Raw genomic sequence first — 23787 nt, 5'->3', positions numbered from 1 at the left:
TGATGTGTTAGTGGGATACCAAATTCCACTTGTGACTAATTTGCAGTGGACTGTATAGCGTTCTAACACTTCATGCCGACATTGCGAACACAGAAGTTGATGTTCAAAAAATTTTAAAATTGAAGCAATTAAAAAAATGTGTTTCAGCTTGAACCGACTTCCGTCAAAAGAATTTCATTCTAGCAACAGAATTTGGCCCGCTTGTGTTTTAGACTGCTAGGGGGAGGTGGTTGTTAGTTTTTGTGGGAGGCGGGGGGGAATAATTTTAAAAATAACGCTATGAAAGCTTATTACAGACCTTAACATAAAACAGAAAACTAATTTCGGCTCACATTTGCATTTTTGCAGATAATTAACGCCAATTGAGATCAGCTGCACAAAGTTGAGAGCGATGCGAGTTATATCACTCAAAACTCAAACATAACCAACTTAACCGACTAACGTCGAGCTATCGAGCTATAAAACGAGCTGTGAGCGATCAGCTCTAAAACGACTGGCAAGAGAAATGATCAGATGATCAGTAACAAAAATTGCATTAAACATAGTCGGCAGAATGCCGGAATGGTTGCGAAATAGATTTCAGAGAAGTGGATAGACATAAGTTATCGGCGCCCCTCAAAAAGCTATGTAAAAATATTCAGCGGTAACTTAATAAAATTCACCCGGTAACTTAATAAAATATGTCAAAATTAACCCCGCAGAGGCCTTTCTTAAAAATACCTTTATTAAACATATAAGTTTATCTGATCTTTCATATCAAACTTAGGTTTTCTAGTCCCGAAGTCATGTTTTGTAGTGAGGTAAGTCACGTATGATCAAAATCTAATCACGCAAATGACCTAATTTCTTACTATCACTGGCGCCGTTAGTGGGGGTAAGAAGTAATTCAGAAAATTTGACTTTTTCAGCTTTGCTGTGTGAAGAAATATAAAAAAAGGGTCAGAAGACGAAATTCCAGCATAAATCCTGACCTACAATTCAAAGAAATCTCAATGGCAAAAAAGACCTAGAATCGTCAAAAACTGGATTAGGAAACCCACTTTAAAAATTCGATGAAAAATTTGACAAACTATTAAAAATTGAAGTCAAACTGCCGCATCTGAACAAAAACCAGGATTAAGAAAGCAAATCTTTTCCTAACACCATCATTTTTTTTACTTTATTTCAAAAAATGTCTGAAAAAATACATGCCGCAAATTCAATCACTCCATTTTTTGTCCGTCGTGACCAAACTCACTTCTCCAATCTTTACAATGTTTGAGCAGATCTTTAAATAAAAACGCCCCTACACAATTCATTTTTTTATTGTAAAAAAACCAGAAAGACCACCACATAGGTACGCTTATCTTACGGCTTCGCAGCTATAAGAAGGGCCAGCAGCACTTATATAATTTAAACAATAAAACGTTTGATTGCAATTAAGAGTTGGAAAACGGTTATTGTTGCCAACTTTAATTCAAAACGGATGTATCATTGAGAACATTTTTCGGCGCAAAAAGTTTTGACAACTGAGATGTTCGAACCCTCAGGTCACGCAAAAAGCAAATCAAACGTGAAGTCACTGAAAAAGTCAAGCAAAATAATTTTCTAAAACAAATGTAAAACCAGAAAGAGCGTCAGACGATGAAAAGCAAAAAAACCAGGAGACTGCACTTTAGCTAAGCTCAGCTTAAAGCCTCGCAGCTATAAAAAATATCTACAAGAATAAATTGCTTCAAACTTCGTTCGAGAGGAATAAAAAAACCCGAGAAAACCAATGCACCTGTTAGAGTAGGAGTGGAGGACTAAAGTACTCTCGTTTGAGAGCAATTAATGTATTCGATTTAGTGCATTGAGGTACCGAAAATTGCCAGGTCGATTTTTCTTCAAGGTATTGAGATTTGTCTTCATCAGAGATTTGTCCAGACATTTGTCTATAAGTTGGTTGCCTGACTACAGTTTCTGTTTAAGAACGAGAGGACAACTTTTACTTGCAGATATTTTAATTGCTTGTGATTGAAAAACTAACAGCTTTAATGGAGTAAAAAAGCATAGTCAACAACATAAAACATGGAAGGTTACAAAGAAAGTTTGACGTCAATATTTGAGCGCACAGAATGCATGACCAACAATCATCAGCTTGCACATCATGCGAAGGGAGTTTCTCTTTCGTTCCAGCGTAGTCGTAGTCTTCGGGTTCAGCATTATCGTCCTTCAAAAACAATAAATTTTTGGATCTGTTCTGTTTACCCCCAAACTTTTACTCCCGGCGCACGTGCTATTTTTACATAGCAATGTTCTATATAACAACGCATGAATAGTTACAGGGGCATCAAAAACCTGGCGGAGACACAAAAATAGATCCAATTTTTTAAGTGACAATCGGATCCTTCGCGTTCATGCATCCAGTACGTTTTTTACTTCAAATACAACCATACGTGTTGCTATTTAGCAAGTAAAATAATTGTAAAACAGTTAGTGCAAATCGGATCTATTCTGTCCACCCCACACACCCCCCAGTGTTTTTTGACCCCCAATTACAAATTATATGTTGTTATATAGCACGTTACTATGTAAGAAATTAGCACGTGCGCCTGGGGGTCATAAAAAATTTATGCCCACTAAGATTTATGCTCACTAAGTTCCTACAATCTTAGGAACTTCAATTTCTCTTCTGTACTGTAACGATATCTCGCAAAAAACAAAGATCACTTTGAGATTGTTCAATTTGCCGACGGTACTGTCAAATTATGTAGATAGGAAACAGAAGAAATTGCGATCAATTTTGAAAATATTTTACTGTAGACAGACAGGTATTCTTCATATCAATAAGGGGGGGGGGGGCAGAATAGATCCTGCAAATCATAAGCACCCAGTTCTCAAATTTTCTAACACAGCTAGCCATTTAATGGATCGAGGCCCGTTTCTGTATATTCAGTGGAAATGAGAGCCTTAAAGTAACTAAAAATTGCTCCCGGATTGATGACAGAAGATTTCCCAACAGAAGATTCCCCTTTGTTTGCCAACATTTGATTACATCTATAAACAATCTAATTTATTGATAGGTTGATAACACGCCGAAGTACTGTTATCATTTTTTTCTCTCATCGCGTTTTGGTCCCTAATCAAAACCCGCAAACAAATACTTCGGTATAGCTTCATGTTTTTTGTGGTTCTAAAAACGAGGTGTTCATTTTTTCCGTTTTCGGTCGTTAATTCTGTAAATTGTACAACTGGAATTTGATGCAACTTACTTCTTGGCGATCGGGAAATGGATCTTCGTCTTTCATAGCTACGAGATCTCGATCGGCGTCGGTATCTAAAAATAAACTCATACATCATTGCAATCAAAATACAAGCAGCGTTGTCCGCAAATCAACGTCTTCATCCCTTATTTTAAAAACTTAATTAATTTTTTAAGCAATAAGTTATGCGCTGATCGCTATTTTTGTAGCAGTTTTGTTTCCATGATGTTAAGTTTTTCCGCAGAAACGGTTTGTTGATTTTTTTACCCATTTTCTTACCAGCTCCGCGATGGTTTTGAGCGACAGAATCAACTCCTATTCCTGGCCTATACTCTTTCTTTTCTAACCACCCATAGATCGAGTTCTCATTTCGAGTGAGTGAGTCAATCTCTTTCGCAATTTTAGAACTCGGCGATCAGCAACGAGCACAAGAAGTTCTCTTCTCTCTTTCCCTCTTCATCCACTTTCATTTCTACTCAAAATTCCCTCTTTTCCGTTTTCAATTTCCTTCATCATTGCTTCCCCATTCTTACAAGAATGCGATCAGCCTAAATTCAAAGTTAGATTCGTTATAGTTCATCTGGAGCCAAAAGCATGCATCAAAATTGGACACCCATTTCAAACACGCTGTGCATGCAACTATACACCAGTTTGACTTTTGGCGAAAAAATATGGCGATTTTACCAAACCTTGAAGGTATCTAGATGATCATAGATTTTCGAAAGAGGATAAAGGATGAGTCGTTTAAGCATGTATTACAATCAACTAATCATCTCTGTTAATTTTCGAAAGACCAGCTAATATTACAACAAAAGACCGACTCAATTTTTGTCAACGATAACTCAAAACCTTGCAGATATGTTATCGAATCAGATTTTATACATGCCTTTGAAAAATAAAAATATAAATAGGACAAAATTAATCGACACGAGATTCATCAGAACAAGGAGAAAAACATTTTCCCATTCATAAAGTTATTAACATAGCCGGTGGATTGGGGAAATTGCTAAAGAAACAACTTCTGCGCTCTAAAATATAAACAGAAGTAAATATAGAACTGATGAAGTCACTTAACTGACAAAAAACGTTTCAAATAATTCCGAATTCTTTTTGAACTAATTTTTGAGTAGTATTTATTGTTCCGACCCCACTTGTGGGGGGGGGGGGGGGGGTATATACTCAAATGCGTTTTTTTTTCGTTCAGAAAATTTTGGCCGATCGATATATTCATCGTAGAGAAATGTGAGTCGTATCATTAAAAATCTCCTCCAGCGTAGAAAGCTCGTCTCAAAATAAAAATATTTTTTCGAATTTCGTGTTTTTCGAGGAGTTAGCGAGGTTTGAAGTTTTGTGTGAACAGTGATGTTTGGCATGATTTTATTCACTTTTTTGTTGAATTTTAGATCTATGACCTAGACTCGTTGACTAAAAGTGCAATAGGCTTCCTAAAGAGCAGTAAGTGAACCTATGTATTAACTTGACTGGCCAGCTATTGGCTGTTAAGACTTTAAAAATCATTCTCATTTTAGCAAAAAAAATTTTTGAACATTAACCGATCTTAAACTTGTTTCTGAACTGAAAGTCAATCCCAATATTTACCGGACAACCCTCCTTTCTACTACAACAAAAATTAATCTGGTTAGCGGTTTTATCTTCTAACTATTGTCTTTATGACTTGGATGCCACAACTTTATAACTCTTTTCTAACTTTTGGTTTTAATTTTTTTATAATTTTGGATATCTTTTTGAAATCTTATCAAATTATCCTATCATTGCAACTTCCCATTGACATAGAGAAAACTTTAAAAAGATCATATTCCGCTGTTGTTAAAATTTTTGCTAACTAAAAACTTTTTAATGAATATTTCATTTTTTAATGGCTTCGACACCTTTTTCTAATTTTTTTTTTTCAATTTGCTCTTTTTAACTGTTTTTTATTCTTTATGTAGTCGTAAAGGGCTGAGAAGGCTCTAACTGAGTGTTGAACGAATGAAGTTACTCAATGCAGTAAGTTTATAACAAATAGCATTGAAGTTTATATTATTTGTTTTCAAACGTTTTTTAAACTTTCTAGGTTTTGTTGTTATATTTGTCAACTTGTATCTATTTCTCATCGTTGAGGGGCCCCAACCACTTCACTGTAGTCAGAATAATAAAGTGGCTATTGATATTGCGTCGTCACTGCTGTTTTTGTTGAACAAAATTCATTTTCATAAATAGTCAGTTGTCAATAATCCTTCCTTTTTCTTTTCTTCAAGCACATTCGCGTACTAACAGATCCCAATGATTTTCAAATGAGGCCCAAGTGAACATACTTATTCTTTCAGTTAAGTTTTAACTAAAATTGTTAATTAACATTTGAAATGAAAGAAAACAATATTCAGATAACAGCGACACATTTTAATTGCTTCATTAATTTGTGTTTTCGCAAATTGTTTGTAGTTTTTTTCAATTTTTGTCATCTTTAGTCCGTTTCTGTGACTTAGTCTAACCAAAGACAGATTCTTTTGGTTTAGTAATGACTTTTTAATGAATTTATTAAGCATTTTTTGGTTAAAAGCTAATGGTTTTTAGGACGTTTGTAAATACTTGGTTTAAGAAATATTGGTTAACTTTCGTATTTCGCCTCATTATTGCTTCTTTTTGTCAACTTGTTACCTAGTCTCATTAATATAAAGTCCCATCGTCTTTGTAACGAAAAAGTAAACTTGTGTAGTTAATGAAGGTTTCCTTTGATTGTATTTTGAGGTTGTTACTAGGTGCTTTTAAGAGTAGATGTTGAATTTCTGCCGTAAAAATGTTTTTTCTTTTTGCTTAATATGTTAATTATTTTTTTTCTCTCGTAGACTTATTAATGGTGTGAGATCTCGTGAGCCTTGTAATGAGGCATGGCATTATGTAATTCATTTAGTAGTTTGTGTAACGATTTTTTAAACTCACAGATCTATTTTTTTTAAAATTATTTCTTCATTTGGTTGACAGTTATGTCAAAGATGTAGATGAGCGCGGTTCAAAACATCAAGTGCGAACGCACATTAACGATTCTCCTTGTTACATTTTCGTCCCGATGCTTCATTAGAAGCCTTCCTTGTATAAGACTTTTCCATTGACTTTGAAAAAGTTTAGAGTAATCTTAGGACACGCTTATAAAAGTGTTAAAAGTAATTTCCAGAGTGAGAAGTCTCGATAAAACAATTTATCACGCAATTCGTCCTAAATTAACTGCTAAAGAATGTCAAAATAAAGGTCACGCACGTGAACGCAGTTAAAATATTCACAAAATTGCGCTCCAGAAAAAAACAAAAGCGTTGGTGGACTTTTTAACGTCGGATGAATTGCTCTCGAACGACAGGCGGGGGGGGGGGGGGATTTAATTCAGGGGTGTGCCTTAGATAGCAGTCCGACATCTTGATCACTACGCTACAACGGCGTTGCTACTCACCCGCTAAAAGTCACTTTTATATTAGCGACAAACTTTATTTCAGAAAGAGCAATTAAAAGAACTCAACGACGTGGAGCGTAAAAAAGTCACCTGAAAAGCCAGAATGTTCTAGAGAAAAGCGCAAAAAAAGGTCGAGCAAAAATTTTGCATAAATAAAAGAACAACACAGTAATTAAAACATTGGATCATAAACTAAAATATACGCTTCAGATCATCACAAAATAGCCGCCATTGATTCCCACAAAGCCGAAAAACTTTAAATCCATAAGAAATTTAAACCGCAAACTATTTGAAGCCATTATACAGTTCGACACCTTCCTGTTTCTCAAAGATGAGATACAGTGGATATGATAAATACCAAAAAGCACTGAAGATGGTAACTATGACTTATAAGTACAAAGTTCAAGTAGAGGGCATTTAAAATTGGGTTTTATGATCTTATACCGTTTATTTATTTCATTTCGTTTATTTATTTCAGAATGAGAGAAGAGTGAAACTAGCCCAGGGAAGTTAAAAAGATTTCAAGAAGTTAACAAGCTATGAAATAAGGTAAGGCAAAACAAATTTTAATTCGGACTTAAAATTATAGCAGAAGTCCTGAAACACAATCCAAAGAAATGAAAGAACTAAATCTCCACTATCTGACCAGCAGACCAAATAACAATTACAAATCAAAAAGACAAACAGTTTCACAAATTTAGAGAAAAACACTAACGGATACTGAAGAACAAAAACTGTGATTTCATGAATTTGAACATGAGGGCGGCACCAGCGTCAAAAAATTTTCTGACTAATCGAGTTCAGGAAAATTGAAATTGACAGAATTCCAAAACCTTGAAAATTATAAAAATCAATGCAAATTTAACAAAATTATTCAGACTTAAGGCCTCAAAATCAATTAATCGGAGCTAAAAATGCAAAATAACTAACTTACAAGCCAGCAGAATCTGTTTGCACATATCTGATACAAACAGAGGCAAAAACGACAAAATACTTTTTAAAAATTGTATAAAATGGTAACTTATCAGGCCAACATCTTCAAATACAAATTTATGCAAGCAAAATCTATTGAGAGCTGAAACAAATGTCAATTGAAATCCTGTTTAAAAAAAACTGAAAAAAAAACGGACGAAAAACAAGACAAACAGAACAATTTTGTCGTCAAAAACTTCAAAGTGACCTCTTCACATTGAATTTAGACATTCCCAGCAGCCAGCTCCAGCTCATTAAGCACCTGGAGGATTACTAAAGCCAGCTGAGGGCCTCTATTGCAACTTAATGCCCGCCGAGCTTTACATGTTTATACTGTTTCGAATGCTCAAAGTCATCTGGAAAATGCATGAGAACATCTTAAGACAGTGCCCCAATACAATCCAAATCTTTGTATTGCAAAAACGAAGATCGCTATAATAGCCAGTTTAGAAGATGAGGGCGGGTATTAAAAACAAAAAAAAACCCGAAGTTAAATAGAACGCAGCCCGCGAGCAAAAAAAACACGATCGAGAAAACTAAATTCTGTTCAGCAACCATTCTTTTTTTGCTCTCATAACTATTTCTGCTTGAACAAAATCCGCACATAAGTTGGACTAACCAATATTAAGATAGATAGCCCAGCGGCCGCGGAAAATGAAATAAATGGTGAGAAACGATTTTTTTTTAGTAGGAGATGATATGATATCGACACGAAAGTTTCAACTTTTGTGGGTTACTGTTAGCTCGTTAGCAGAGTATCGAATGGAATGCGTACCTAGGTGAAAAATCCAACCAAAAAACTCTCCGATATTGGAGAAAATCGATAACAGTCGATAACTCTAAGAACAGCCCTCCACACCATGAATTGATGTCTCCAAAACAGTTCCGGTTAATCGCAGTTCAGTATGCCGAAAGTCTAAGAGTAGTTAATGCCCTCCATGCGTTACATTTTCGTAAGCGCTTCCAGTAGCCAGTTTGAGCTTAGGGACGCCAGCATTAGAGGGTGGAGCAGGAATAATGGGCGGTGGATGTTGGAGAAGGAGTGTGTGTGTGTGTGTGTGTGTGTGGGGGGGGGGCAACTTTTGCGTATATCAGCCTTATGCTCAATCATTAAAATAGTAACTAATTTGGAAAAATATAATATTTGGAAGACATTAACTAATTTGGAATAAATCAATTTCAGACTTAACTCTAGTCTCTATAAATCACGCTTAAACATAGCCGGCAGATTGCCAGAACACAGCCACAATAGCTTCGTAGATCTAGCATCAAAGTTATATTTTGAATACGGATCTGTCTAACAAAGTGCTGCTTTTAAAAGGGCTCCAAATACCCTACAATTAGAGCAACACACATTCACTTGACCTTATCTCTATGAACTGAAGTCAATTTGAGAGCGAAGAAATCATTTTTGCGAGTGAGTAAGGCACGTGTGAACAAAAACGTCACCACACAAATGAAAAAACTCGCTCCAGTGAAAAATGACGTCAAATACGCAATTCAATTGAAATTACATGAAAGAATGAACACAAAGCAGATTTGAAGTGGTAATGACGTCATATGGTCGAAACAAAAATCTTCACGACGAAATAAAAAACATAAGACAAGTCCTGAGTTATCATCCAAAGTATTGATTGAAAAACCAAAAATTCCTATACCTGACCACCAGAAGAATTGAACAATACCCGCACAACAGTCAAAATTAGACAAAACCAAAATAAAAACGTTGACTTTTTGTAAAAATCTTGAAACTAAAATCCTTATATCAAAATTTTACCGGTTTAAATATATCCATTAAAGTGAGGACACGTTTTGAAAAAAAATCTTCCCTTTAAACAACTCAGTATCATGGATTCATTCCATAAAATGTTTCATTGGCCTCAAACATGAAAAACGAAAAATTTTAACCTCATTAAAAAATAAAAAAAAACATACCGGGCAGATTGCCAGAAAATAGCCACAATAGCTTCGTAGATCTAGCATCAAAGATATATTTTGAATACGGATCTGTCTAACAAAGTGCTGCTTTTAAAAGGGCTCCAAATACCCTACAATTAGAGCAACACACATTCACTTGACCTTATCTCTATGAACTGAAGTCAATTTCAGAGCGAAGAAATCATTTTTGCTAGTGAGTAAGGCACGTGTGAACAAAAACGTCACCACACAAATGAAAATAACTCGCTCCAGTGAAAAATGACGTCAAATACGCAATTCAATTGAAATTACATGAACGAATGAACACAAAGCAGATTTGAAGTGGTAATGACGTCATATGGTCGAAACAAAAATCTTCACGACGAAATAAAAAACATAAGACAAGTCCTGAGTTATTATCCAAAGTATTGATTGAAAAACCAAAAATTCCTATACCTGACCACCAGAAGAATTGAACAATACCCGCACAACAGTGAAATTTAGATAAAACCAAAATAAAAACGTTGACTTTTTGTAAAAATCTTGAAACTAAAATCCTTATATCAAAATTTTACCGGTTTAAATATATCCATTAAAGTGAGGACACGTTTTGAAAAAAAATGTTCCCTTTAAACAACTCAGTATCATGGATTCATTCCATAAAATGTTTCATTGGCCTCAAACACGAAAAACGAAAAATTTTAACCTCATTAAAAAATAAAAAAACATACCGGGCAGATTGCCAGAAAATAGCCGCCATTGATTCCAATAAGCATGATTGGGATTGAAAGAATGGAAGATATTGAAAAAAGATTTTTGTACAAAAACATTTTTCAAGTCCGATTCATTTTGATGGCATTTCGTAGTTGAACATAACGTACTTCTGTTTCTTAGAGAGGGGCTCCTATCAATACCAATGAGCATTAGAGATGGTAACTAAGACTCATGGGAACGACGTTCAAATAGCGGGCATCTAAATTTGGGCTTTATGGGTTTATCCCGTTTCTATTTCTGACTTCAATTTTTTATACTGACTCTGTTCATTTTGAACTGCTTTGCTGAGCAACTGATGCTCAAAATCACTTTTTAGCAGAATGAGACAAGAGAGAAACTAGCCTAGAATAGTCAAAAAGATATCACGCAAAATGTTGAAAAAGCGGCAAAATGAGGTAAAGCGAAACATTTTTTTATTCGACGAAGTAAAAAAAATTAGGACCGCTATAATAGCCGGCTGAGAAGATAAGGGCGGCTATTAATCACTAAAAAAGTCGTTAATAATCGTCGTATTTATAACTTCAAAACAATTTCCTTTTGAAAAACTCTTGTAACGAATCTGCAAGCCCTAAAATGGTTTCATTCGCCTCTACAGATCGAATACATGAAAATTTTTCAAACTGCAATTTCTAAAAACGCTCAGATGCTTGATCTAATTATCTTCAAAACCCTCAATGTCTCATAAGTCTATGCAGTAACTCAACTTCAAGACAAAAAATTTCACTGTGCTCTAAAGATCAATAATCTTAAAAACCCTAAAAATTGATATAATTTGAAAATCTGAAAATTGTTTTCAGTCGTGGCTGAAACCCGTGATATTTATATCTGCAAAACTAAATTGTTGTCTCCGGAACACACCAAGTTACCCATTTTCAAGCCCTAAAACCTCTGAAGGCCACCAAAAGGACAGAAAATACAAAAAATTTGAAAAAAAATTGAAAAACTGCAAATTTTATTTAACATAGCAGTCAGATTGCCAGAAAATAACCACAATAGATTCGTAGATCGGCAGTCTAAAAAACAGTAAAAAAGACAGACCAAAAAATTCGTCTTTTCATTGAAGGCTGATCTGTTATATTTTGATTTAAAATCTGTATAAGTTATTGCTGCCTCTATTAGCTGATCTCAAATAACCTTCATTTAGAGTGACACACACCCATTGGACCTTATCTCTTTGAATTAAAGTAAAAAAAAAGTCAATTTCAAATTGAGGAAGTCAATTTTGAGAGTGAGGTAAGTCAAGTGTGACCAAAAATGTAATCACGCGCATGAACAAAAAATACTTGCTCCACTAAGAGCGAAAAATGACGTCACACATGCAATTCAGTTGAAATTTCATAAACGAATGAACAAAAAGTGGCTTTGACGTCATATGGTCGTAACAAAAATCATGACGACGAAATAAAAAAACCAAGAGAAGGCCAATAATAGCCCCAGCTATCGCTGTGCGGCTATTAAAAAGTTTCTAAATTTTGTGATACTATTATCTTCATAACCAATTAGTTGTCTCTATATAATGACGATTTAATGCCCTTAAAAGTTTTTGTGCCCATAAAGGTCAAAATATTCAAAAAATGACCAAGAATTTTCACAAATAGAAGAAACTGCTAATTTTATTAAAAAGTTGCTAAAATTCGGGATAATAATATCTTCATAACCAGTTAGTTGTCTCTAGAAACTATTGTGTAACCAAATTTAATGCCACAAAAGCGATTAATTGACTCCTAAAGGTCGAAAAACTAAAAAACATACCCGGCAGATTGTCGGAAAATAGCTGTTTATTCCCATAACTCCATTGGGATTGAAAGAAAAGAAAATATCAACAAAAATTGATTTTTGTATAAAAACAATTTTAAGTGCAATTTATTTTGATGTCATTTTGTAATTGAACATACTCCTGTCTCTCAGTGAGAGAATACAGGGTCTAGTATCAATACGAATAAGCATTATAGATAGTAACTAAAACCTATGAGAACAAAGTTCAAGTACCGGGTATCTAAAAATGGGCTTTATGGGTTTATCCCGTTTCTATTTCTGACTTTGATTTTTTAATACTGACTCTCTTCATTTTGAATTGCTTTGCTGAGCAGCTGCTGTTTAAAAGTACTTTGAGCAGAATGACAGAAGAGTGAAATTAGCCTAGAGAAGTCAAAAAGATTTCACGCAAAATGTCGAAAAAGCGGCAAAATGGGTAAAGCGAAAAAAGTTCGACGAAGTTTAAAAAATAGGAGCGCTATAATAGCCGGCTGAGAAGATGAGGGCGGCTATTAAAAAAAACAAATTTCACAAAAATTTCAAAAACTTGCAAGTTATAATGCCAGGTCGCTAAATTTACTGATATTAATATCCTCAAATCCATTTCAAAGTTTCAAAAATCTATTCAGTAACCCATCAATAAGCCCTAAAAATCATCATCATTTTTGGGTGTTCTAGTTTGCATTACCAAAACATAGCACAAAAACCATATGCTATACCCTGCTAACAAAAAACTTAAAAAAATACGGAAAACGCGAAAAATTTAACCGTTTTGGGCGCAATAACTGCAAACAAAGTTTTCACCTTGAGTTTAGGCCTTTAAAGCAGGTTCAACACTCTAAGCACTTGAAAGACTACTAAAATCAGCTGAGGTCTTCTAACGAAACTAAGCCTTACCTGTTTATCCCGTTTTGAAAGCTCAAAGCCATCGAAAAATGTGTGCACATATCTTTCAAAAAAAGACAGAAACAATACAATCCAAATTCTTTGGATTGTAAAAAACCAACAGAAGGCCAATAATAGCCCGCTCTATCGCTGTGCGGTTATTAATAAAGAAATACAGCAAGCTGCATGAACCAGATAACATAACCCAAGACAACGGGTAACACAGATACATTGGCAAAATAGAGCTAAAAGATACTGGTAGAATTCACGCACCTCGGAGGCGAACGTCCACCACGGAATGGCCCTCTGCGCATCTCGTTAGCTGAGAAGTCAATTCGGATTGGATGTCCCTCCACCTCGTGACCATTGCACTTTTCTCTCGCCTAAAGTTGAGATTAACAGTTATTAACAAACGTTGGGATCCCATCGCGGTAAGACCAATGTCTTGAGCCTCTTAGAGGAAAGTTTGTAAACAAGTCAGTCACAAATGGGAGTTGCATCTTATGTGCAAGAAAATTTCACAATAGAGCTACTTGTAGTATTTGAATTGATTAGTAAAACAGGTCTCGATGCACTTTCGACCAGAATTTCGGGAGAAGTGATTAATCGCCAATTAGCTGCAAAATTTTCAGCCGCTTGATATCTCGAAGCTCTTGTGGCTCTCTTTAATTATACCCCAGCTTAATGGAGCCATAGCTCCCTTTACCATGATAGAAAGCTAGAAACCAGTGAGGACACATCGATATTGGGAAACATCTCAGAATAGCTTAGAATACGCTAAAAAAACACTACTTATGCGCGAAAAAGCAGTTCCGCAGCTGAAGAAAATGTTTGAATGGAAATCAAATTTGATTTTTTTTGAAAATTTTCATTAATTTTCGTACAAAAACAGTTACAGAAGACCAGAAACGTTCAGTCAAAAATTGATTTTTTTTCTTGTAACGCGGTCGGAATCACTTTGCTTTTCACCTAGTGTATCCAAAAATTTCTATTTAGAGAATGTCACAGCCTTTATAATTAAAAAATTCGACGAAATCATTGAACCTCCTTTTTATAGAATACCATAGAACATCATGATCACTCGCTATGACATGAAACGAACAGGCAGAAAGTGATCAACTCACGTATGCAGCATCGTCCTTGCTCTCGAAGGTGATGAACGCAAAACCTCGCGATCGTCCAGATCCAAACTCTTTAACTAGCTTAACACTCTCGAATCCTGGGTAGCGGTCAAAGAGGCGAATAAGTGTATCTTCTTTTGTTGAAAGGCTCAGACCGAAGACTCCGATGCAGCGATTAGGTGGTGCATTTGTCTAAAATTCATTTCTAATTAGGCAGTTTATATAAATAATATGATTTACACACTCAACAACAAAAAGAAATAAAAAACACACCCGGCAGATTGCCGGAAAAACAGCCACCGTTGATTCCCATAACCCCGATTCAGATTAAGAGAACAGAAAAAAAGGAAAAGATTAATTAGTGTACAAAAAACATTATTAAAAAGCGAACTTTTTTATTTCATTTTGGAGTTAGACAATGCTGATACTCACTGAGAGGAAGCAGGGGCCAGTGGGCTAGTGTCCAAGCATTAGAGGTGGTAACTAAGACTTATAATAACCGCAACTTCAAGTAGCGGGCACCTACAATTTCTCCCGTTTCTATTTTTGATATCTCTACCAACGGAGAGCTCTAAATAGGTGAAAGATTGATAAATGAACTCAAGAAAGTAATCAAAAAGCATAAAAACGAAAAAAAGGTAAAAACTTCAAAGAAAGCCCACAATTTTTCAAAAATGAGTCAAATGTAATCATCAGAAACAACGCAAAAATAGAAGCAACCCAACAAAAAGGTCGCCAAAATAGCTTAACAAAACCGAATTCAACCAAGAAACTCAATTTTAAAAAAAGAAGGACACCAAACCTGAAAAAATTGTCCAAATCCGCCAGATGACAAAATAGATCAAATTTGCATCTTAAAGATTAATATTTGCTTTCCAAACGATTGGTCAAAAACGATTCCAAACGTACAATTAAAAGTTAATATAGTTGATAAAATCACTTTTGGATGAAAGAGTAACAAGTAAACTATTTAACTGCTTTGAACTGCTGCACGTGATCAAAAACCATTCGCTCGCTCACAGCAAAATGGTTATTGGGACACAACCACCACTCTTTTTTCTCTCCGTTTTTCCAGTCTGCTCAAAAAAAGCAAATACCACAATTTCAAAACGTGCTGCATTGACGTTTCGGAACGACTTAACTGATTTTTAAAAAATGCTTACCGTAACTCCTCTAGAAAGCTGTCTGATAAACGAGGGCGGGTATTATTAAAGCAAAAATGTAGAGCGAAAAAAATATTCCCGGAAAATTGAATAAAAACTGATTGATGTAAGAAATCATTTCTGAAGTGCAAACCATTTTGATTTGATTATGTAGTTAGATAAACTCCTGTTTTTTAATGAGCAGATGAGAGGATAACAAGGCTAGTATCAATACAAATAAGCATTAGATGTTAACTGAGACTGAACAGAAAAAACCTTTAAAATAACGGGCATCTAAAATTGGTCTTTATGGGTTTATCTGTTTTCTATTTTTGGTACTAATTCATTTCACTTTAGATTGCTTCGCTGAGCAACTGCTGTTTAAAATCACTTTGAGCAGAATGATCGAACAATGAAACTAGCCTATACAGGTCAAAAAGATTTCAGGCAAAATGTTAAACGAGCTGTGAACTAAGGCAAAGCGGGAAAAAATTATCCGAAAATTTTTTATCCGGCTATTAAACAAGAAATTGTTTTTAGTTAGAATACAGAACATAAGTCGAGCGAATTGTTCTCAAACCAACAGCCAGCGGTTGGCTTCGAAAATAGCCAGCTGGGGCTCCGGGATGCTAGAATTAGGCAGGCGGCTGAGCGGAATTGGGTCAAGAGACGATGGGTAGGGTTAGGAGCCCTGAACGAGAGGGGGGTTCCAAATCACCAGGCAGAGGAGGGTGGACGGGGGAGTAGGTCAAACATTTAAGATTAAGAATTGCCCGTTAGACAATGAAATTGTTTCCTCAAAACAGTTTTGGCCAATCGCAATCTTGACTAGTAAGACGTAATCCGGGCTTCACATGTTTATCCCGTTTTTGAGGAGGGAAAACTCAAAGGCTCAGACGAAAAACCGACCAGGCGGAAAATGGCGCAAAAAGACCACAGGACTAATATAATTGCAAAATTTGTTTGGGAGCAATTAACAACAGATTTTTGCGCTGTTTTTAAGGAAAACAAGTATGAATTCAATCAAGTTTCAGAACTCCAAACTTCAGTGTGATTGCATGCATAGGACAGTAAAGCGTAAACACAGTCTCGAGGCTCCACTTTGGAGAAAACTTTGAAACTTAAGTTTCCTTGTTGATATTGATTTATTCTTCTAAAGGGTAATGAACACATCGGTTAACCATTTTGTTGAACATAATATCTTTTTAGCTCGATTGCAAGTTTCACTGGAAGAAACTTCATTTGTTCATCGTCAATTAAAGCATCCAGATAAGATTACAACCCAGTAAGAGACAGATTTCTGGAATTTTTCAATATATTAAGGTCTGGTTTGGAAGGTTACCAAACCTCAGAGGCATAGTGCAGAACATGATGAGGTTGACTTAGTACATATTCCTATTCTGTTGGTCAGTGAGCGTTTTAACAGTTTGTTAGAGAACATGCATCAAAAGAAATGGCCTGGAAAGTTGTGAATGCATAAAAAGATTAATCCCTCAGAACAATAAAAACTTTTTTCACATTAATGAGAGACTGGTTGGAACAAACTTGACTTTACACAGAATCGTACGACTCTGTTTGCTCGAACTGTTCGGGGAGTAGTTTTTTCTCTTACCTTGTTATCATAACCGCTGTATCTAGGCCTTCTTGGAGGTGACCGGGATCTTCTTGGACCGGATCGACTTCTCCGTCCACTGAAAAAAAAAGATTTAATCTGTTGGTATCTCAATAAGCAGATATTGACAAAAATATGACAGGAAACAATGGTCGAAACAATTTCACAATATATGCATTTTTAAACGTTCGTTAAAAGAAAGCCCGCCCACTAAAAGCGTAGTAGTTGGAGTAGATAAAGCTTCAAGATACTAAGAGATTCTAGGGGTTTGCAACCTGGTTTCGATTCGATTCACTTTAGTTTTTCATTCGGAGTACAATTGCCATAAAAACTTAACCAGGTGCATGTATCTATTTCTTGGTCAACTCCTATATAAAAATTTAATTGTGACTGGAGTCAGCAGCATTTTTATGCATGTGAATAAAAAAACTGAATCTGTGAAATAAATCTGATTACCAGGCATATTGCCGTCTTAAGAGCTGTCTTCAAGTTTTGGTAGTTATGCAGGGAATTGAATTAATTGGTTGGGTGTTTAATTAATAGCAATTATGCCGCACACTTGATTTCGGGGACTTATCAAAGCAATTAATTGATCGGTAAAAAGTTAATTAATTGCAACGGTTTCCACGTTAAAATTCTAAACACACTGTGAAATGTTGAAAAAATAATATTCACGAGACTTGACTATAGTATACTGTTATGTCCTCACAGTTGCCTTAATTAACCGAAATTATTTGGAATTCTGACAATTTATTGATTGCTTGGTATCACTATTACAAACATACCCGGCAGATTGCAGGAAAATCGCCGCCGTTGATTCCAATAAGCATGATTGGGATTGAAAGAATAGAAGATATCGAAAAAAAAAGATTTTTGTACCAAAACAATTTCTAAGTCCGATTTATTTTGATGGCATTTCGTAGCTGAACATACTTCTGTTTCTTAGAGAGAGGCTACAGGGGCTACTATCAATACCAATAAGCATAAGAGATGGTAACTAAGACTTAAAGAAACGACATTCAAATAGCGGGCATCTAAAATTGGGCTTTATGGGTTTATCCCGTTTCTATTTCTGACTTCAATTTTTTATTCTGACTCTGTTTATTTTGAATTGCTTTGCTGAGCAACTGATGTTCAAATTCGCTTTTAGCAGAATGAGAGAAGAGAGAAACTAGCCTAGAGAAGTCAAAAAGATTTCACGCAAAATGCTGAAAAAGCGGCAAAATGGTAAAGCGAAAAAAAGTTCGACGAAGTAAAAAAACATAGCAGGACAAGTCCTGAAACACAATCCAAGTAATTGAATGAAAGACAGACCTAACGAACCTGACCAGCAGATCAATTGAACAATCCCAGCCAACAAGACAAAATCTCAAAAGTTGAGAACTAAAAGAATCAAACAAACTAACCAAAAAAAAACGATCATTGCTAAAACCCTTGAAGCTTTTAACTTGAAGGCCATATATGACTCATATCAAAAGAGATCAATCTGCCACTAAAAGTAGATAAACTGGACAAATATGACAAATGCATCAAGAAACTGAGAGAAAATTTAAAAAAATTTTTGAAAAATAGGGCTACAAAAAAATGTCAAAACAATTTTTTGACTCTGGATTTCTGTTTTGTAAACCGTCTATAACATTGAAAAAGTTTTGTTGGCCAGTAAAGATAGTTTAACTAAGAGAATGACAAAAAAATCGAAAAGTTTGAAAACAATCGAAAATTTTAAATTGCAAGCTTTATTTAAAAAATTCCCTACAATTGCAAAAATAAAACATTGGAAACCATTTTATTGCCCCTAGAAACTATGTAGTAACATACTAGCAAACCCTATAGGAGGTTCCCTGGCCTTCAAAAATTTCAAAAACTTAGAGAAAAAAAGTGCAACTTTATCAAAAAATTGGTAAAAAATAGTGAAATGTTGAATACCATTCCATGGCCAAAGAAAAATTTCAATAATTTGTTAACAAACCCTAGATGAGGCTTCTTGCCCCCTGGGGCTGGAAAAATTGAATAATGACAATAAATGTCAGAAAATTTGAAAAAACCAAGTTTGATTAAAAATTGGTAAATTCATGAAGTTAAAATGTTTAAAACCCCTTCATTACCACTAGAAACTATGCAATAACCTATTATTAAACCCCAGATGAGCTTTTTTGACATCAAAGTCTGAACAACTCAAAAAAAGAAAAAAATTTTAAAACAATTTGAAAAAATTAATATAAATTACCGTGATTATGTTTGGAGTAGCAATAGATATAGCGCTTAAAGTGGCCGTAAAAAGCAATTACGTCTTGCAAAGGACCTTTTTCAACTTTAATAAACCTCAATTTCAGACTGGACTAACAAAAAATCCAAAAATGACGAAAAAGTGCTAAAATTTCATTATTTTAGGCTCAAAAACTCCCAAAAATGACCTTTTAACCTTGAATTACGGCCTTCCCAGTAGCTTCACCAATCTGAGTACTTGAGGGACTACTAAACGGGGGCCTCTAATGAAACTTGATACCCTGTGAGCTTTACCTGTTTATCCCGTTTTGAAAGCCCAAAGTCATGAAAACAGGTGTGAAAACATGTTAAAATTAAAAAAAAACTAGCAGGACAAGTCCTGACGTACAATTCAAAGAATTTTCATTGACTAAACAGAAAACTAGACCTAGAACGGACTATAAATGGATTCGGAAAACCATTTAGAAAAAAAACCGATCCAAAAAATCGAAAAAAAAAACATTTTAAAAAATCAAAGTGAAATTGCCGCATGTGAACAAAAAACCACTAGCGAGAAAGCGAATTTTTGTTCAAACACCGTTTTCTCACTCTACTTTAAATTCAGAGCGAAAAAATTTCACGCCGCAAAACCACTCGCTTTTTCGCTCCACTTCCTGTTTCGGCGTGACCAAAATCACTACTCCTATTTGACTTCAAAAATCATGAAAATGTGTGAACAGATCTTAAAAAAAAGACAGCGCCCCAATACAATTCAAATTCTTTGAATTGTAAAAAAAAACAGAGCATCAATACAATTCAATTCTTGGATTGTAAAAAAAAAACAGAGCATCAATACAATTCAATTCTTGGATTGTAAAAAAAATTAGGAGCGCTATAATAGCCGGCTGAGAAGATGAGGGCTGCTATTAATAAATTGATTTTGTTTTTGGTAGCAAATTTAGTTGCAATCAATTATTCAAATTCTGTGATGACGTGAACCCGGCATATAATTAGAAAACAACGGTTGCGCGAATATTAGCCGAATGCAATATTACCCCAAAAGGAGACATTAACAAACCAGATTTGAGAACGCGCAATGTTATAACGAGAACATGTTCGGTCGTGATAGATTCAAATCAAGTCCCATAGGCCGCTCAGGTATGGCCGTGGCCCCCAAGGAGTGACCAAATGCGTTGATTTCATGTATAAGCGAGTTAGATAACTGAGGGTCCCACTTATGTTTGCTTACATCAATATCTCATTGATTCTTCTAATTTTCTCACGTTGGCTTTTAATTTTTACGTCGACTAATATTCCGGACACAAAAAAAAGACATACCGTGGGCTTCGAGGACTGCGGCTAGCTGATCTCCTTCTGAAAAATTGAAAAGTATTAATTGGCTGCATGTCAAAAGCTTCTGAGATACAATAGTTATTATAATTCAAACCTGCTCGGGGATCGTGAATCCTGGAATCAACAAATGACATTTAGCTAACATTTTCAAAGCCAACCAAACTGAAGGAGAAAAGAAAAAGAAAGACGTACCTTACGATCTCTGGATGAACTCCTACGTGGGCTAAAAAAATTAAGCACTCAAAATCAATGACACGCCGACCAATTGATTGAAAAGATTAAATTAAAAAAATAATCTACCTTCGACTGCCTACACTTTTTTGCCTAAAACCATAGTGTTAAGAAAGTTAATTAGGAGAGAGAAAGATATTGTTTGAGAACAGAAAAGCTTCCAAAATGTAAGTACTCAGTGAGGAAGAGCTACTGCCGAGACAAAGAAAGACATATTTCATTTGTAAACCATACCTGCTGGGAGAACGTGATGCAGAACTCTGTTAAAAAACAAAAGTTAACAAATATTGCACAATGAAATTTCACCAGTCAATAACTAAAAACATACTCGAGGCATTCCTTGGGGATCTTGTAGTTTTATCGTTAATACTTGTCGTAAGAGCCAATCAAATCTTAAAAAAATCAAACTATTATTTGAAAAGAGAGAGAGAGAGAGAGAGAGAGAGTTTAGGCTTCTGTGGGTCTTTCCACATGGGTTTGCACCCTTCATATAACGACTGAGCAGAGCTTCTGCACCGGGTTACAATGTCCCCAGCTGCAGTTGAAAGCCCAGGAACATAAGTTGACTTCCGAATAACTTTTGAAGCAGTAGTTCCAGTATATTTTTGTTAAATATTTCTTATCAATTTGATCGAGATCGACGTTCCCTACTTTTCGTATTATATTTAGTAAATAACTGGTTCTTTTCCAGAAGTTTTCATCAGCCTTCCTTGTTCTTGTTTTATTAATTGTTATTAGCTCGTTTTGACGTGTGCTTAACAACCCTTCATTATTGTTTGTTTTAATGGGTATTTTTATATTGTAAGATCCTTTAAGCAGTGAGATGAGCATTAATAGATCATGCAATTCAAAGTAATATGACAATGGCAGCAACTTCAGTGTGGTCAGTCTTTGCCTTTAACTAATTTCCCAGTTATTGATTATCCACGACGTTGCTTTTCTTTGAATGCGCTCGATGTCTTTGCTTTCGGTCTTATTCGCGAACCATGCTTGTGAGGCATAACTTATGACTGGTATAACGTAGCCGACATACGCATTGAGTTTTGTTGTTTGTGATGCAAGGTTTGATATGTTTCGTTTTAGGAAATAAGACGCTTTCCAGGCTTTGCTACAACGTTTCTTTATATTCGCTTTCCATGATAACTTAGTAGCCATAATTATACCTAGATCTTTTTGCTCGCTTTTATTTGAGAGAGTTTTAGAGTTAAGTATAAAGGAGTGCCAGTTTTTTTCGTTTACTTTAATCGGTAGGATGTGACATTTGCTTTCATGTACTTGCATTTTGTTGTTTTGGCACCATTTTTCGATTTTTTTCAGGTCACTTTGTATATTTGCTGGATTTTTTGATACAAGCTTGAAATCATCTGCGTATCCAAACGCAGAGCCTTTTGATGTTTGTTGTGGAAGATCGTTTATATATATTATGAAAAGTAGGGGACCTAGGAGAGATCCTTGGGGGACACCCTTGGTTACTGGTACAGTTTCAGATTCCGAGTCATTTACTTTCACTTATTGTTTTCTATTTGATAGGTAACTGGCTACAACCTTGAGAAATTTCCCCCTACACCCAGGTTCTCCACTTTGTTAATCAGAAGATCGTGAGGAACTGTATCGAACGCTTTTTTGAAGTAAAGGTAAAGTACAAAAATTTCGTTGTCTTTTTCGTCGAATTCAATATACAACAGGTCTAGGAAAAGCAACATCTGGGTTATTACTGATCTATGCATTCTAAATCCGTGTTGTGATTCTTCTAGCTTTGTCTTGACAATTTCATATAGTTCGTCGAAAATTAGTTTTTCTAATACTTTTGAGACGCTACATAAGAGACTAATAGGGCGGTATTGTTCAACCAGTGCCCGATTCTCATCCTTAAATATTGGTACAACTTCACTGATTTTCCTGTAGGATGGAAAAAAGCCTTTGTTCAAGGCAGTTTTGAAAATCAGAAAAAAGGATTTAGACAAGGCTGGCAGATTTTTTAGTACCGTGTTTCCTATCCTGTCTGGGCCGCAGGCTTTGTTTGTTTGAAGTTTTGACAGGATTTTTTTGATCTTACTCTCGAATTTTATTGTGCTGATGTTTATCAAAGGAGTTTTTCTTGATTTGATTGGTTTTAAGGAAAACTTTAGAAAAGAATTCACTGAAAAACGCACACTTTTTCTTATCTTCATTAGTTTGTGCATCCTTGTACTTCATTGTTTCCGGGTATCTACTACTTTTATGACTTGACTTGAGATATTTTTGAAGATCCGAAAAGCGTCTGCCTTGAATGACTTTACTTTCGAATTCTGCTTGGTCCTCATTCAAGGAATTTCTTAATCGTTTTTCCATTTTCTTCAGTTTTATTAATCTCGCCAAGGTTGATTTCTTTGATGTTTTTCGTTTTAAGGTTGATATTATTTTAATAAGGTGGGACGAATCTTTGCTTACCCAAGGAGCTAAGTTTGATCTGTGGGTTGTTGTTTTTGGGACATTTTCGCTAAGAACTTTGTCTAGCCATTTGTACCATTGAATTACTAATTGTTCTACGCTGCTGTAGCAGTAGGGATTAAATGGGTTTTTCTCTATGTATGAGTTCAGGTCTTTCCAGTCAACTTTGTTAAATGCGTATTTTTTATGTTTCGTGTCAATCGTTGTCGTTTTCTCAATTTGTAGGGTAGTTATAAAAGCGTCGTGGTCAGATTTAAAACTCTTATTGAATTCATTGTTCCTGGTCTTCGTGATGACAATGTTTGGGTTATTGGTTAGTAACACATCTAGCTGGTTTTGTGTTTTCTGATTTAGGACTTCCTGGAAATTGAGATGTGATAATTTTTCAAGAATTTGGATTTCATATTCATTTTGGGAGCTTAAGGTTTTCCAACAAGTGTGTTCGAAATTTATATCTCCTGTTACGATTATTGATTCACAATTTTCTTCTTCAGCAAACATTTTCAGGTCTTTTATGAGGTTTATCATTTTTTCGACAGGCCATCTGTAATTACTTTGCTTAGGGGGGTTGTAAATGCAGCAAATTATCAATGGGACATCTTTTGGGGTAACTTTGATAGCAACGTACTCGTCAAGATTATTATTACCCAGGATTACCCTTTCATGCGGTAAGTTCTTGACAGCTATGAGAACCCCTCCATGCTTCGATTTATGATTGTCTGTG

At 35.3% G+C, this 23787-nt stretch overlaps 1 protein-coding gene across 3 annotated transcripts; it reads right to left on the bottom strand.

Annotated features, from left to right (window-relative positions):
• Positions 1 to 1964: 1964 nt before the first annotated feature.
• LOC142343883 (transformer-2 protein homolog beta-like) lies at positions 1965 to 21057 on the bottom strand. 3 transcript variants are annotated; one of them, XR_012759226.1, is made up of 12 exons: positions 20962 to 21057; positions 20868 to 20893; positions 20703 to 20726; positions 20595 to 20625; positions 20497 to 20516; positions 20388 to 20423; positions 16845 to 16923; positions 14094 to 14282; positions 13243 to 13352; positions 3504 to 3772; positions 3234 to 3298; positions 2116 to 2191 (listed from the first exon to the last, which is right to left on the bottom strand). XR_012759226.1 is itself a non-coding variant. In XM_075395259.1 (11 exons), exons 1-11 carry the CDS (start codon positions 20968 to 20970, stop codon positions 2184 to 2186), a joined length of 597 nt encoding a protein of 198 aa, XP_075251374.1. In that variant the 5' UTR covers positions 20971 to 21055; the 3' UTR covers positions 1965 to 2183. The 3 variants fall into 3 exon arrangements, 2 of the variants coding, with proteins under 2 accessions (XP_075251374.1, XP_075251375.1); XM_075395259.1 differs by lacking the exon at positions 3504 to 3772 and having other exon boundaries at positions 1965 to 2191; positions 20962 to 21055; XM_075395260.1 differs by lacking the exons at positions 3504 to 3772; positions 20703 to 20726 and having other exon boundaries at positions 1965 to 2191; positions 20962 to 21056.
• Positions 21058 to 23787: the final 2730 nt, after the last annotated feature.

The sequence above is a fragment of the Convolutriloba macropyga genome, chromosome 8 (assembly GCF_964194025.1).
Source record: "Convolutriloba macropyga chromosome 8, txConMacr16.3, whole genome shotgun sequence".
NCBI lineage: Eukaryota > Metazoa > Xenacoelomorpha > Acoela > Convolutidae > Convolutriloba > Convolutriloba macropyga.
Note: the sequence above shows the minus strand (reverse complement) of the source record. Positions and strands in the feature narration are given on the sequence as shown.

Coding starts and splice junctions, on each gene's coding strand:
- LOC142343883 (XM_075395259.1), bottom strand. Junction 20,424..20,496: donor GATTCACGATCCCCGAGCAG/GTTTGAATTATA, acceptor TCAATTTTTCAG/AAGGAGATCAGCTAGCCGCA. Junction 3,299..13,242: donor GGTGGACGTTCGCCTCCGAG/GTGCGTGAATTC, acceptor GTTTATTTTTAG/ATACCGACGCCGATCGAGAT.